The sequence below is a fragment of the Protomyctophum parallelum genome, assembly GCF_964188405.1.
Source record: "Protomyctophum parallelum genome assembly, chromosome: 19".
NCBI lineage: Eukaryota > Metazoa > Chordata > Actinopteri > Myctophiformes > Myctophidae > Protomyctophum > Protomyctophum parallelum.
The window spans coordinates 21,955,293-21,970,655 of record NC_139717.1 but is presented as its reverse complement, the minus strand read 5'-3'; the positions used below and the strand labels follow the sequence as shown (position 1 = coordinate 21,970,655).

Genomic DNA, 15,363 nt, shown 5'->3' with positions numbered 1-15,363 from the left:
GAATTAAGACACGTTAGTTGTGATTTTAGTGTAGGGATGTCTGCTTCTTTCGTCTCATTTTTTATTTAGGAACGGTCTGAAGACACCTCTGACATATGGCACACTCCCGTGTCCCCGTTTGACACCATATAACTAACGGCTGATTGGATGAATATATTCAAATATTTGCGCCACATTTTCACGATTAAAAAAATAGCAGATCTACAAGCTCATAGCTCGCCACTCGGTGGCACACTATGAGCTTGTAGATCTGCTATTTTTTAAATAGCTAAAGTAGCCTATAACATATGCTTAAAACACCCACAGGGGTTCCCGTGTAGAATGGGTTAAAAGGCCATTTCACCCCTTTTGCAACCATATCTTATTTAACCCATTTAGACCTGACACCAGATTCTACGAAATAAGGCCTTCTAAATCATTACAGTTTTCTGAAAAACCCATGTTTCAGTGGTTCTCAAACATTTACATGTCAAGGACCGAGGACCCCCAAAAATATATGTAATTGACCGCCGACCCCCATCTGAAAATATGTTGTTCCCGGGCTCTGAAAGAATATAATTATATTCAAAGATTTGCACTACATTTTCACAAGGACGAGCAGTGGACCAAAGCATTATGGGGATTGTCCAGGAAGGAAGTGAGCCCTGTGTCCATGAAACACAAATTACCCATCACATAAAAACCGCAGGAAGGTGTTTCTTGACTCCCAAACTTAATTAAAATAAGATCTGGTTGCAAATGTGGTGAAGTGGCCTTTAAGGGAAATTGAGTACCTTTTCATTACAATGGGGAAGGTGATGCGCAGCGCACGCCTTCCTCGTCCGGTCTGTTGTTGTGATCGCCACTTTGGAATACTTTTCTACACTATATACAACAAGCGATTACACCATTTTAAAGTGGATTTTCATGACAAGCGACTCAGCGGTCGGTGCACTGGCTGTTCAAAGGTAACTTTAAACATAGGCAGGGAAGCTTGACACACGCTTGTATAATCTCGGCAATAAAAGAGTTAAGTAAAAGTATAAACACTGCAATGTAGATGTACTCCGTTACTAGTAAAAGTCCCGTGTTCAAAATGTACTTGAGTGAAAGTACAAGAGTATCGACATCAAAATATATACTTAAAGTACTACAAGTAAAAATACTCATATTGCGGAATGTCCTATTTCACAGGTCCAAAATATGTGCAAAATCTTTTGAAAATAGCAGATCTACAAGCTTACAATGTGTTGCGACGCCCTGTGAGCTTGTAGATCTACATTGTCACGTTGTGAGCTTGCAGATCGGCTATTTGCACTATTTTAAAGGTAATTTAAATTATTAAAGTATTTTGCAGTCACTTTGGGACAAATACCAACTTTTTTTCTCAAGACAATTTAAATTGGCTTATACAAAAAAAAAAACATAAATTAATTACCAGACGCTGCCTTATTATATCCCATGGCTGAGAGGTCGGCTAGAAGCAAAAAGTGTGTGGTCTCCTAGAGACGAGGCAGCCAATCAGGACGATAGGTTGTCAGTACAGCCAATGAGAAACATAGGTCTCAACTACAGCAAGTGGGCATGAAAGCGCCACAGAGAGAACATTGACCGCAGCTGTGCTTACACAGCAGCTGGTACAAACACTAAAGGTAGCAGCTCTGTTTCCATGTGCAGTAGGTCTAGCGGTCTACGGTACAGATAGTAGTCCTTAGGGTGGTTGTATTCCATTGGCTTAAACCTTCTAGCTATAGCAACATGGGTTGGACAAAAGGGCCAGGCCGAGAAGTATAGTCAAATGAGATTGTTTGGTGCAGAGCCGTAGATCCACGCTGCATTGTTGAATGTACACAAACAGCAGTGATGAGGACAGGAAGTCGAACGGAATGCTCCCACTCATGCGTGCACTAGTCCAGTGGTTTCCAAAAGTGGGGTCCGGGGACCCCCAGGGGTCCTTGAGGGAGTTCCAAGGGGTCCCCAGCTAGATGATAGTTTGGAACCAAATGGGTCTGTAACTCTGAGAGTGTACAAATTAGCCTGGGCAGCATTCCATTTGGTGTTTATGATTCAGTCAGGAGAGGATGGTAACTTTCGTCATGTGGTTGTGACGGCCCTGCCCCCTCTGCTCTGCTCAGTAGGCTATCTGGCAGCCTGGGTGATTAGGGCAGAGTGGAGCAGGCCGTCAGGCCAACTGTGTACACCTGAGTGGGGTGTGGTCTGGGAGAGTATATAAGGGCCTCTCCTTCCATGCTCTCAAGCCAGCTATCTTACATTCCTTTCAAGCAGTTGCACACCTTTTACAACACTCACACACAGCACACTGCATACATGACTGATTACTGACATTGTCACATCTCATACCAGTTTATTTGATGATTGCTTAACTTATTTTAATTTAGAATAATAAATATATAATATAAAAGGTTTGCCTTGTGTGTGGACTCCCTTTTTGTCATGGTAGTCAATGATTTTTTGACATCTGGCAGGAAACCACATGACAGAGTCAGTATTGTGAATGGGTACTTTCTTAGTCCTTACTTATAGTTTACTGAGACACTATACACTGTCTCTTTGCATTCTATGATCCTATAGTTTACTGAGACACTACACTGTCTCTGCATTCTATGTGATCCTATAGTTTACTGAGACACTACACTGTCTCTCTGCATTCTATGATCCTATAGTTTACTGAGGCACTACACTGTCTCTCTGCATTCTATGATCCTATAGTTTACTGAGACACTACACTGTCTCTCTGCATTCTATGATCCTATAGTTTACTGAGGCACTACACTGTCTCTCTGCATTCTATGATCCTATAGTTTACTGAGACACTACACTGTCTCTCTGCATTCTATGATCCTATAGCTTACTGAGGCACTACACTGTCTCTCTGCATTCTCTGATCCTATAGTTTACTGAGGCACTACACTGTCTCTCTGCATTCTATGATCCTATAGTTTACTGAGGCACTACACTGTCTCTCTGCATTCTATGATCCTATAGTTTACTGAGGCACTACACTGTCTCTACATTCTATGATCCTATAGTTACGTGTTTAGCTTGCTTATTGTGAGTCGCTCTGGATAAAGAACGTCCGTTAAATGCCTATGCATTAGTGATGCGCGGGCCGGCCCGTAGGTCCCACGGGGCGGGTGGACGAGTCAAGGTTTTCAGCTCAATTATCGCACGGCAGGCGGCGGGCGGGGCGGGTCCCCCCTCCCAAAAAAGCCTTCCGGTTCCTGCTCTCCTGTGTTTACTGTCTACTCCTCCTGCTAAAACCATCAGCTTGTTCTGTTTTTCATCAATGTGTTGCTTATGAAAGGGCGCTTTAGCTCCTGCCTTTTTGACCATTGGAGAAAAGTGCCCTCTCCGTTCTGAGGCTCTGAACCATCAGCGCAATGAGCACACCTGCACCAAATCTTTCTTAATTCTTTCTTTCCCATGTCCGTATATATATACGGACCCCGACGCTAGGGGACGTCATATCCCAGGTCCGTATATGTACGGACCCCAATGTATACTCTGTCTATAATGGTTGAGTCCCACGGAAGCTTTTAACATTGGTCCGATTGCTATGGCAACGCCGCTCCAGCTATGGGATTGAAAATATAATCCAGTCCAGGAGAGCGGTCCTTGGTGGATCTTCTGCCATCCACATTTCTGATTTAAGTTGTGCCTTTGTACCGCGACGCTCCCGCCATGTAAAAGCTTCTGACGAAAGGTAAACAGTGTGTGCTTGTTCCAATGATACTTGTGTGTGTGTAGCGAGTGTGTGTGTGTGTGGGGGGGGGTTATGCTAACAGCTAGCCGCAATAAATTAGTGAATTGAGCGCGGTGCACATGATATTAATTCATTTCGAGCGGAGAACTACACTGCTGCAGTGCGCACACAACCCAAACGAGTGTACCGGTCCGAGACAGACATGTCATGTCACGTATGTTTAAGTGTTGTGTTATAATGTTCATTCAAATAATTTGTTACGACTCACACAGGAAAGAGGGACGACGTCACCTCTCTCGTATCTCTCTCTCTCTCTCTCTCTCTCTCTCTCTCTCTCTCTCTCACTCACTCACTCACTCACTCACTCACTCTCTCTCGCTCTCATAACGAGCGTCCTGCGCTGGGTTTTTCATACAGTAGTCCAGTGTCATTTCACAATTTTCGACCACACAAACTTTCTGAGTGACAGTTGATGAAGAGGAGAGAGGACCCGGGACCGATCATATCTTCCGTCATTGCTCTCAATCAAGAATCATGACATATGTCTCGTCTGTACTTCCTGTATGCCCCTCAATGTCTCGCTAAACTGTGTGTGTGTGTGTGTGTGTGTGTGTGTGTGTGTGTGTGTGTGTGTGTGTGTGTGTGTGTGTGTGTGTGTGTGTGTGTGTGTGTGTGTGTGTGTGTGTGTGTGTGTGTGTGTGTGTGTGTGTGTGTGTGTGTGTGTGTGTGTGTGTGTGTGTGTGTGTGTGCGCGTGCGTGCGTGTATTCCAGATCATGAGGTGGGAAGAGGACGCGTGAAGTTGGATTAAAACAAACAGCTACTGACCACAAAACAGTTGGAGGCTAACACAGACACCAGGTCTGTCTGTCTGTCTGTCTGTCACACACACACACACACATTTCGATTTCTTTATTTGAATCCACAAATTACAATACATTTTACAAGGAAACAAATATAACGGGGTTGACAGTTCAGGTTCACTTAAGGATACACATGGCACCTCCTTCTCCACACAGACAAACTGCCTATAACAGACGAAACAGAACAGTATTTGGCAAGTTGTTTGGCTTTGCTTTTTGTCATGCCAGCTATTCTTAGGCCACTCATGGTCAGTTTATGCACATGGCCCAGGCTTCCGAATATCAGTATGGCAAATCTACAGCGATACCCCAAGTTTGTTATACTTCCAAGTACACACACACACACACACACACACACACACACACACACACTCCTCTCTCTCTTTCTCTCTGTCGCTCATGGGTTTTCAACAGGTGGTCCGTGGAGGTATTGCATGTGGTCCCTGACCATGGATTTAGTAATGTAGGATTTGTTGATTTGTTTTAAATGTTCTTTCCACTAGTTGAGAAACCGTGAACTAAATGACCTGGTGACCTGTGATGAGTCCATCCATGTAGTCATTTACTGACAAGTTTGAGTTCAAGAAATTCAACAGAAAAGTTAGAAAGAAGAAGGGGGAAGTGCACCGGATTGTCTGGTTGAGTCATTATTATTAGGGCATTTTACCAGTAGTAGTCAACGGTTGAGAAACAGTGGGATGTATACACATGGGATGCATAGCATTACTGTACAAAAGCACTAATCTTAGCCCATATCCCCACCCAACACAATAGTGGTCCCCAGGTTGATTCTAAGTCAGGGTGGTGGTCCCTGGTTCACAATCAGTTGAAAACCCCTGCTCTTATGAATTAGTCTCATGTCCAGCAGCTAGTTTCTCCCGGTGGATCCTGCCGGGAGCTGCCTATGCCATAAATAGCATAGGTGAGTTCCAGTCTATAGTGTCTGACTCTGACTAGCCTCGATACCTAGGCTTTCATCTCGTCTGCGTGGAAAATGAAAGCCTGGATTTACGCATGGGCTGCACAGGCCTAAAAGTGGGATTGGTGAACCAATCAGGGTGTGCGCAAATCTGATCTAGCGTTAGCTCAGGCTAGTGTCTGACTGACTGAGTGTAATTCACTGTTAACCGAAGAATTGACTTCATCAATTGACAATAACAAATATGCACTAGGTATTTTTATAGACTTAAAAAAGGCATTCGATACAATAAATCATGAAATATTATTACATAAACTGGAACGACATGGGATTAGAGGGGTAGGGTTTAATTGGATTAAAAGCTACATCACAAACAGACAACAGTATATGTTCAGATGGGCGAATATAAGTCAAGCAGCTCACCCATCACTTGTGGGGTACCGCATGGCTCTATTTTAGGTCCTAAACTATTTATATTATATATTAATGACATATGCAAGTTTCAAGCATTCTGAAAAATATTGTTTTTGCCGACGACACCAACATCTTTTGTGCTGGGTAGAACCTTCAACAACTACTGGAGGTTGTCTCAGCAGAACTAGGAAAACTTAAACTGTGGTTTGACACTAATAAATTATCACTCAATCTGAAAAAAACTAAATTCATGATCTTTGGAAATAAAAAAAAATACATTCTAACACATTAGTTGAATTAAAGATTGATAATGTAAAATTGGAAAGAGTCTATGAGAACACCTTTTTTATAGGAGTAATAATTGACCACAAATTCACCTGGAAACCCCATATAAAGTATATCCGGTCCAAAATAGGTATTTATTAAATTATAAGTCACTACTCACATTATACAATACGCTAATATTACCATATCTATCTTATTGTGTGGAGGTCTGGGCAAATACTTACAAAGGAAACCTCCAGCCACTTGTCATAATACAAAAGAGAGCCATAAGAATAGTGCATTAGGTAGGGTATTACGATCATACTAACAAACTGTTTTTAAGGTCTAATACATTGAAGTTTATTCATTTAGTTGAACATAAAACAGCTCTTATCATTTATAAAGTAAAAAAATAGACTAATTCCCAAGACTATCTTGTCGTATTTCAAGGATAGTGAAGGGGGGTATGAGTTGAGAGGAGACTTAAATTTCCAACAACCCAGTGCCAAGACCACTTGGAAGAGTATGTGTATCTCTGTCCGAGGGGTTAAGATCTGGAATGCCCTACCAGAGAAAGTCAAACACAGTAGTAACTTTTCAAAATTAAAAAAATTGCTCAAGCGAATCCTTTTGGCCAAATACAGCATACTATAGTGAATTTACGTATATTGTGGATGTTGACGTTATTGTATAATCAACTGATACATGTTGTACAGGAATTAATTAATTTATATTATTGTAATTATGTTAACATTAAAAATGTGAACAAAATTACATTACTCAGCAACAACATAAATGATAATGATCATTGGCAATGAGGGTAATGTGAATAAGGACAATAACAACAATAATAATGTGTAATCTGTTTTTTATAACAGCTTCCATTCATTGTCTTTAAATATTGTATTTGAAACTGAAGGATGATCAAATAAACTAAACTAAACTATGCTTTTTATGGTATAGGCAGCTCCTGGCAGGATCCACCGGGAGAAACTAGGCACAGCTGCAGGACATGATACTAATTAAGTAGAGCGACAGAGAGAGAGGAGTGTGTGTGTGTGTGTGTGTGCGTCAATTTAACAAAGGTGCAGACGATCAGAAATCAGCAGAGAGTGATCGACGTTTGTGCTACCGTATGTCGAATTCAATTCGGACCCAGACTTTTTTTTCCTCCCTGGAAATAAAAACGTCTGGGTTTCCGAGGCTAGTGTCTGACCGACTGAGTGTAATTAACTGTGTTAACTTTATTCCTCAATGTCTGTCTGTCTCTTTGTCTGTCTGTCCAGATGGAGGTCAGTGGGGCGGAGAAACGGCATCGAACGAGGTCCAAAGGAGTGAGAGGTACGTCTGTCAAACATCCAGACCCACAGGAATACACCCAGGGTGCCGGCCCGATTCCGACGAGCCGCCCCGCGTCTGAAACGGTTGAGAAATGTACCCTGGGTACCCTCTACTGTACCCTCTACTGTACTGTACTGTACAGCCCAGTAAGGTCATATATCTACCCCTCCCGCTCACCTCTGCCCCACCCCCTCCTGGTGCTGCGGCCATCTTGGATCCTAAGACACAATATAAACAAAGGGAGAAAGGTGGGGCCCAGAAAGGCCCTTATCAAGGTAAAAAGGCGACTGCCAACATGTTTCGACCTAACCTTCATCAGGTTAGGACGAAAACCTTTTTAATTTAATAAAGGCTTCCCTCCTCTTTTTAACTTTGAGTGTCCGGATCGTCTCGTTTTTAACTATGCCTTGATCCCGTTTTTGATCCGTGTGAGCACCTTTTATCATCATTGCTTTTTTGACATCTCCGTTGAGCACCTGGTTAGTTCCTCTTTTTCAAACAGAAATCAATTCCTTGACAGACAGCGAGCCGGTGTAAAGATCTAACAAATGCAGTGATTATGGCATAGCAGCCAGCAGCGCTCTGAATCAACTGCAGTCCCCTCGATCGGATCGATCCTTTTTAGGGAGACCTGTAAAGGCTATAGGCTGTGCGGTTGTCGAGTCTATTGAAGATGAACGCATGGACACCCTTTCCCAAATCCTTGATATAGTCTTTACCCATTTAGACCTGACTTCGAAAGTTAGAAAATGTCTTATAAATCATGACAGTTTTCTGAAAACCCTATGTCAATATTTCATGTCAAGGACCCCAGAAACTATATAGTAATTGGCCACCGACCACCATCTGAAAATATGTTGTTCCAGGGACCCTCCCCCCAGAAGCAAAGATTTGACTTAAAAACGCTCGCTCTGAAAGAATATAAATTCAAAGATTTGAGGCACATTTTCATGATTTTTCCAAAATAGCAGACCTACAAGCTCGGAGCGCGGCACTCGATGCCACGCTATGAGCTTGTAGATCTGCTTTTTTTCAATAGCTAAAGTATAACTTATACCAAAAGGGGTTCCCGCCCCAAACTGGGTTTTAAAGGTGATAGTAGGCTGACTTTGTGATTGTGTTAATGTGACTGTTGAAAGTCTAAGGCTTAATTGGCTTGGGTTGCGGTTTATAATGTTACAGATTGGAAGTGCTGAGTGCTGGCTTTTAATCGTTCTTCCTTGTAGAACTCCAGCACATCCTTGCTTGTATTGGACCAAATAAGTTCCACCGGTGACGCTGTTGAACTTCTCATGGCTAAAGGTGGACTGGTCGAGGGAGACGATGCTCTCTCTCTCTCTCTCTCTCTCTCTCTCTCTCTCTCTCTCTCTCTCTCTCTCTCTCTCTCTCTCTCTCTCTCTCTCTCTCTCTCTCTCTCTCTCTCTCTCTCTCTCTCTCTCTCTCATTGCAAAGTTACGGTCCAGATTTCTACGGCACTCTAAATGAAGATGAGATGCTGGCGGTTTTGACCATGCTCATAATATGCATGTTCTTTTTGTATTGCTTTCCATGTGTGGCCAAAATTGGTTGCAAAAGACAAACACTGAAGTGTGGAGTTTGTATGTTGTCCCCATGTCCCCTATAGCGTAGGTACCCTCACAAAAAAACATGCAGTAACCCTAGTCTCTATACTGCCTCCGTGGTACGAGGTGCACGTATATACATCCAAGAAAATCCAATGGGTGCTGAATATGAATATGGAACTTCCTTCCCCTACTACAAAACAATAACTAGAACCGCACTATGCTGACCGCTACGAACTTTCACATTTCAGCCTCTCTGTAAAACATTGAAATTAAACACTAAAGTCGGGTTATAACTGGCTGTCAATGGTGACGTAATTACGATATGTTTCAATATTGTTTGGGTAACAGGTAACGTATGTATACATCTATGTAAGTTGAAAGTGGATTGGCTTTTTTATGTGCGTATGCTTGGTATAGATGTTGATAATGACGTAATTAGGATATGTTTCAGTATCGGGTGAATTAAAGGTAATTTATGTATGTATACATAATCTGAAACCTATCTTTATTACGTCGAAAAGCCAGTCATAACCCGGCATTGATACATATCTTCATTACGTCACCATCAATACCTACCAAGCATACAAGTGCATTCGCACCAGCACGAGCGCAATACTTGCGCGCTGCTTTAAGTAACTACAACATGACGTAACGATACCATCCGTCCCCGACCAGATCACACGGCAATAACGATAATAAAATATTTCGTAACACGGACAAGGCTCCTCTGAGGTGGAAAGCCTGGTGACGCGAGGTTAGAACAAAAGAGATAAACTAAAGAGAAGGAGGAAGTCTGCACACCGCTTCGAATAACCAACATTTCGGCCTGTGTGGCCTTTGGCAGGTCACCTGACTAATGTTATTTTTTTGGGGGGGAGCATATTTATGCTTGCTGACGATCTACAAGCTCACAACGCGTCTCAGTGTGCCGCGTTGTGAGCTGTCTGCTATTCTCAGCATGCAAGCAAGTGTAAAATGACTTATAGGCCTACTGGATGTCTTGTCCAGTAGTCCATTCCTAACATTCAACTCGACGTAAACACTGCGTGTCTCGGTAGGAAAATGGCTGTGTTCTTTGACGTGCAAGCCCAAAAAAACAGCAGTCTGACTTGTTGCTGTTTTTTCTGCTGCTCGAAAGGTTTTATTTTATTTTATTTTTCAGATATGTCCATATTAACCCATTCAGGATGGGGACCCCTTTTGGTGTTTTAAGCATTGTTTGGGTTTCTGGACATGAAATAGTTTTGAGAACCACTGACATAGAATCATATAGTTTTTTCAGAAAACTGTGGATTTAGAAGCCTTATTTCTTTTCAGAATCAGCCTCAGGTCTAAATGGTCTCGCGGGTGTTTATCACGTTTTATTGCCCATACTTTATGGTCTCTGGGCGGGTGCTGAGGAGGTGTGATGGAAATGCTCCTGCACTGGGAGTTATCAAAGCTGTCGCTGAGTGCCAAGAAGTTGTTAAAAAGACAGCTTTGTCGATGAATTATCTGTTCCTTTATTTATACTTTTATGTGGACGGGACGGCGCATATTGATGAACAATCAGTGGTGGGGAAAAAGTACTAACATGTTTATACTTAAGTGAAAGTATCAATACTGCAATGTTGAAACAAGTCATAACCCTTTCAGCGCTAGTATTTATTGAAAAATTAGGATCTAATTCACGCCAGCATTTTTTCCAGTCGAGCTCTTATTTTGAAAAGCCACAGTTCCAGCCTACCGGACGTAGCTTATCCTAGGATGCTCAACGGAATCACAATGTGAATCCAAACCGGGGCACTGGAACGCTCCACATTGTCGGCTCTGTGCCATCAAAGAAACACTGTTTTGACCTAAATGCCATCTGGGACAAGGAATAGGAGATACAGGCAATTGAAAGAAATGGATAGAATGTATTAGAAATAGAGGAATGTATTATTATGGCGACGACGATCTATGATGGACGATCCTGCAGTGCTGTGCTAACAACATCTGAGCTAACCGGCTAACGTAAGTAGCATTACGGCTCGATCGATCGAATGCACTATAAAAGCGCAATTGCCATTAATCAACGGCAATGGCGTTAAGCGTTGGTATCAAAATTAGGATTCAATTGGCATTAATCAACGGCAATGGCACTGAAAGTAAAAATACATTAATTGTCTCCACCAGCCGAAGGCATGGGGAGAGTATGTTTTGCACTCCGTCCGTCCGTCCGTGTGTCCGTCCGTCCGTCCGTCCGTCCGTGAACAGCTAATCTCAGCCACCGTTAACCCGGTCGATGCCAAATTTTGCACACACACTCCCTGGATGCCAACCATGAACCTCTGCCCCAAACTTTCCAGAACGGCCTGTTATAGCGCCACCAGGAGGCCGCTTTGTGCAAAACAAGTTTTTGCACAGTACACCTACAGATTTTGTCCAAACATCACGCAAATTGGTACACAGTCTCTCTAGAGCCATTCAACGAAACGGGTCTTTCAGATTTATCAGACTCCATCCTGATTGGTTAAGATTGGCTTCCAAAGTTCACAGGAGTGCTCAGTTTCAAACAAAATGCTGCAAATCATGAACACATCGCGTGATTTCCGTGAAATTGTGCACCCACATTCCCACTAGGCCCAGGACGAAATGCCACATGAACAATTTCAACTCAGCCTCAAGGTGGCGCTATAACTGGCCCAAAAGTGTTTTTACCTCTAACTGCACGGATCTGTGGATAACCTGGTGGAGACCTGTGCCCGGAAGGGCACTTTTTCTAGTTTTGTATTGAAATGTACCTTAAAGTACCAACAGTAAAAGTATACTCGTATACACCAAAAGGGGACGGGAACCCCTTTTGGTGTTTTAACATTATGTTATACTTTAGCTATTGAAAAATAGCATGGTCCCTGGAACAACATATTTCCAGATGGGGGTCCGCGGCCAAATACAGATCATTCTGGGGAACATGGAAAAGGTTGAGTTCCACTGACATAGAAACATCGTTCTTTTTCTCCAGAAAACTATTAGAATCGTCCTCAGGTCTAAATGGGCTTATTCTGAAAAGGAAAAAAATCCACAAAGCTATTAGTGAGTTTATACAATTATGTCTAAACTGTGGTTTGATGGCAACAGTTTTTTACAGGTCCTATTGGGAAGAAATAATCTGAGACTGTTGACACTTTCTTTTTTTTTTTCAAAAGTCTGTTGGCAGCACATCAAGTGTGCAGGAGGAGACTTTTAGTAGGTCAACCTGCTGATAATTTCTGCCAAGTTTCATTTAAACCTTTCCCTCAAGTTATTACGGCGTGCAGACCATAGACACACACAGACAGACTGCTGTTATGCAACGCAGGCAAATAAACAGGTGCTGTTGTCTCTCCTCTCTCTGTCTCTCTCTCTCTCTCTCTCTCTCTCTCTCTCTCTCTCTCTAGTTCCAGTGGAAGCATCCGCTACGGAATTATTCAGGTTTGTTGTTTCATAATCTATCTGTCTATACATTCATGAGTGTGCGTGCGTGCGTGCGTGCGTGCGTGCGTGTGTGCATGCGTGCGTGCGTGCGTGCCTGCCTGCCTGCCTGCCTGCCTGTCCGTGCATATCTCGGGCACCATCTGACCGAACAACCTCAAACTTGGCGTTTGTGTTTGTGTCCCAGACAACCCAGCCGGAGGTGTGCCAAAAAAAGATAAATGCCTTTTCCGGACTTCCGCAGACCAGGAACGTGGAAGTCCACTTCTCAGCGTTTTCGACGGTCCGACAAAACCTTTTTTTTTTGTTTACAACTACCGAATGAACTCAGGCGAGCGAGTTGCCGGGCCGAACGTTGCGGAGTCTGCTTGGGCTATCGCTGTCCGAGCTATGTCCCGATATAGGGCATAGTAGCAGTTGACCGCGGTTTTCTGGTTCCACTGAAAAATCGGCCATTAATTTTTCCCCCATAGAGATTTACACAGATATATAATTATATTGATATGAATTATTAAGCCTAGAATTAAGTTCAGACCATAAAACCTTTGACTCTGTGAATATATGCCCTATAAGGCACAGAATCCTATTCCCACGAAGGTCAAGATTGATTGACATATTGTTTGATATTTTTGCCCCGCCTTCACGACATTTGGTTTAGCGGCGAAATAAAAAAAATAAAGTGTAGGACAGATGTTAGTCTTGGGGACGTCGCATATTGTTGGTCGCATTATTGGTCCCTCCCGACGACAGCGCTGCGTAATCCCACGCAGATCAGCTACTTTCGCTGTTTGCGAAGAACACCCACATGTTACTACATGCGTTACAATACGCGGCGGAGAAACAAAACGAACGAAGGTCGGCTTTGCACTTTTTGGCACATTGTGTTGCCCCCCCTCGGCGTGTTGCCCTACTCGCAGTGCGTATTGTGCGCATAAGTAGCGACTGCGCTGTGGTATAGGCTATTTTAATCAGTGAAATTGTTCAAATTAAAAAAATTAACTTCAAGGCTTGTTTGAATGTCACCCCGGTTCGCGGCCGCTCACACGCAGACTCACATACACACGCACGCACGCAGACACACAAACAGGCAGGCATGCACACACGCACCCACACACGTGCACGCACGCCACCCACACACACCTGGGCGCGTCCTAATGAGCAGTGTAATGCCAGTGTTGCCGTGGGAGAGCAGTTCATAATATAGATGAGTGTTTGCTTTGTTTCATTTCATTTCATTCAGTAAAACACAACGGCGTCGTGGCCCAGTGTTACCACGGCAACAGTGGCCAGGGAGACGGCGCTCTGAGACAGAGCACTCGATTGATTGATTGATTAGTTTAACAGACGGAATGTAAAAACAGCAACAGAGTACAGGCTTTTTAACACTTATCGTGACCAAAGAAAATCGCTATACCTTTAAGTTAGCCTCGGAAACCCTGGAAGAAATGTCCAGGGTGAAAAAATCAAGTCTGAGTCCACTTCAATTTGGCATAGCGCAAACGTCGCTCACTCTCTGCTGATTTCTGATCGTCTGCACCTTTGTTAAATTGACGCGCACACACACACACACGTACACACACACACACACACACACACACACACTCCTCTCTCTCTCTGTCGCTCTAATTAATTAGTTCATGTCGCGCAACCGTGTCTAGATTCTCCCGGCGGATCCTGCCGGGAGCTGCCTGGTGGACCCCAGGCTACCTTTAAGTAGACTCAGGTTAGCCATAAATAACGCAACGTCGGACAATGGCAGACAACACTAAGCGCTCCAGTATAGCCCGCTGGCTCCATTAGGATTGATAACATGGTTTTTGGCAGCAAATTTCTATTTTAGTTGTAGTCATAGTCTCTTGAAACGTTTTCACACCTGGAATGATTTTGTGTTTAGTCTAGTTTTAGTTGACTACATATCATAAGATTTCTGTCGACTAAAATGTTTTGGCTGGAAAATAGCAGATCTACAAGCTTGTAGATCTGCTATTTTCAGCATGCAACCAAGTGTAAAAGGACTTATACTGGATCTCTTGTCCACTAGTCCCCTTCCTAGCAGTTTAGTCTAGTTTTAGTCTAGATCTGTTGACAAAATCGACAGTATATTTAGTCATAGTTTTTAGTCACCATAGCTTAGTTTTCATAAAGTTTCCATGTAATTTTTGTCACTGGAAAAAGGTAGTCGACGAACGTTTCTCGTCTTAGTTTTAGTCGACGGAAACAACACTGCTTGATAAGTAACCTACTACTTGTTGATATGTAAGAAGGAATAATGTACTGTATGCCTATATGTGGTCATTGTTGAGAGATAATTGAATTATGAAGGTGCATTATTTCCCCGACAATGACCACCTAGCCAGACATAATCCCGCTAATTACACAGCTACTTACACAAATGATTTATTAATTGAGACTTGCTGTCGCAATTAATAAAGTGACAACAAAACAAAGTAGGCTAATTCCTTGCTTACGGGTACTGAAAGTATTCCTAGTTGGCCCCGCAGAGGCAACGACCGAGTTGCCTCATGGAAAACAAGGAAAGTGAGTGTTGATCAAATGGAATCCATTTTCCAGCCTGGGTTCCAGCCATGATTCGCTGTGTTCCGCAGATCTGAAAATGTCACTGCGCTGCTCAGTCTGGACAGAGGCTGCTTGACTCGCATTTCATAACGTCACCTGTTACGTATATAACCACGTTGTTGCTGATACGTCATCAGCCAGCTCCACTCTGTCCATGCTTCTCACTGTTGACAAAAAATAACGCCGTTTGAGACTTGAGAGTAAAAACCTACCGTAAAAAGTAAACGATTCAGTAGTCCACTCCACTGTCAGATTCAGTAGTACAAAAAAAAAAGACGGCTGTG

At 43.0% G+C, this 15,363-nt stretch overlaps 1 protein-coding gene across 1 annotated transcript in view; it reads left to right on the top strand.

The window, feature by feature from the left end:
* Positions 1-7,447: 7,447 nt before the first annotated feature.
* Positions 7,448-15,363, top strand: part of LOC310876853 (myelin transcription factor 1-like protein) — a gene marked incomplete at both ends in the record, with an annotated part of 95,145 nt that continues 87,229 nt past the window's right edge. Inside the window, 2 exons of the mRNA XM_083790505.1 lie at positions 7,448-7,502; positions 12,469-12,502. Coding sequence (XP_083646631.1) covers positions 7,448-7,502; positions 12,469-12,502 — 89 coding nt within the window. The remainder of the gene's footprint in view (positions 7,503-12,468; positions 12,503-15,363) is intronic.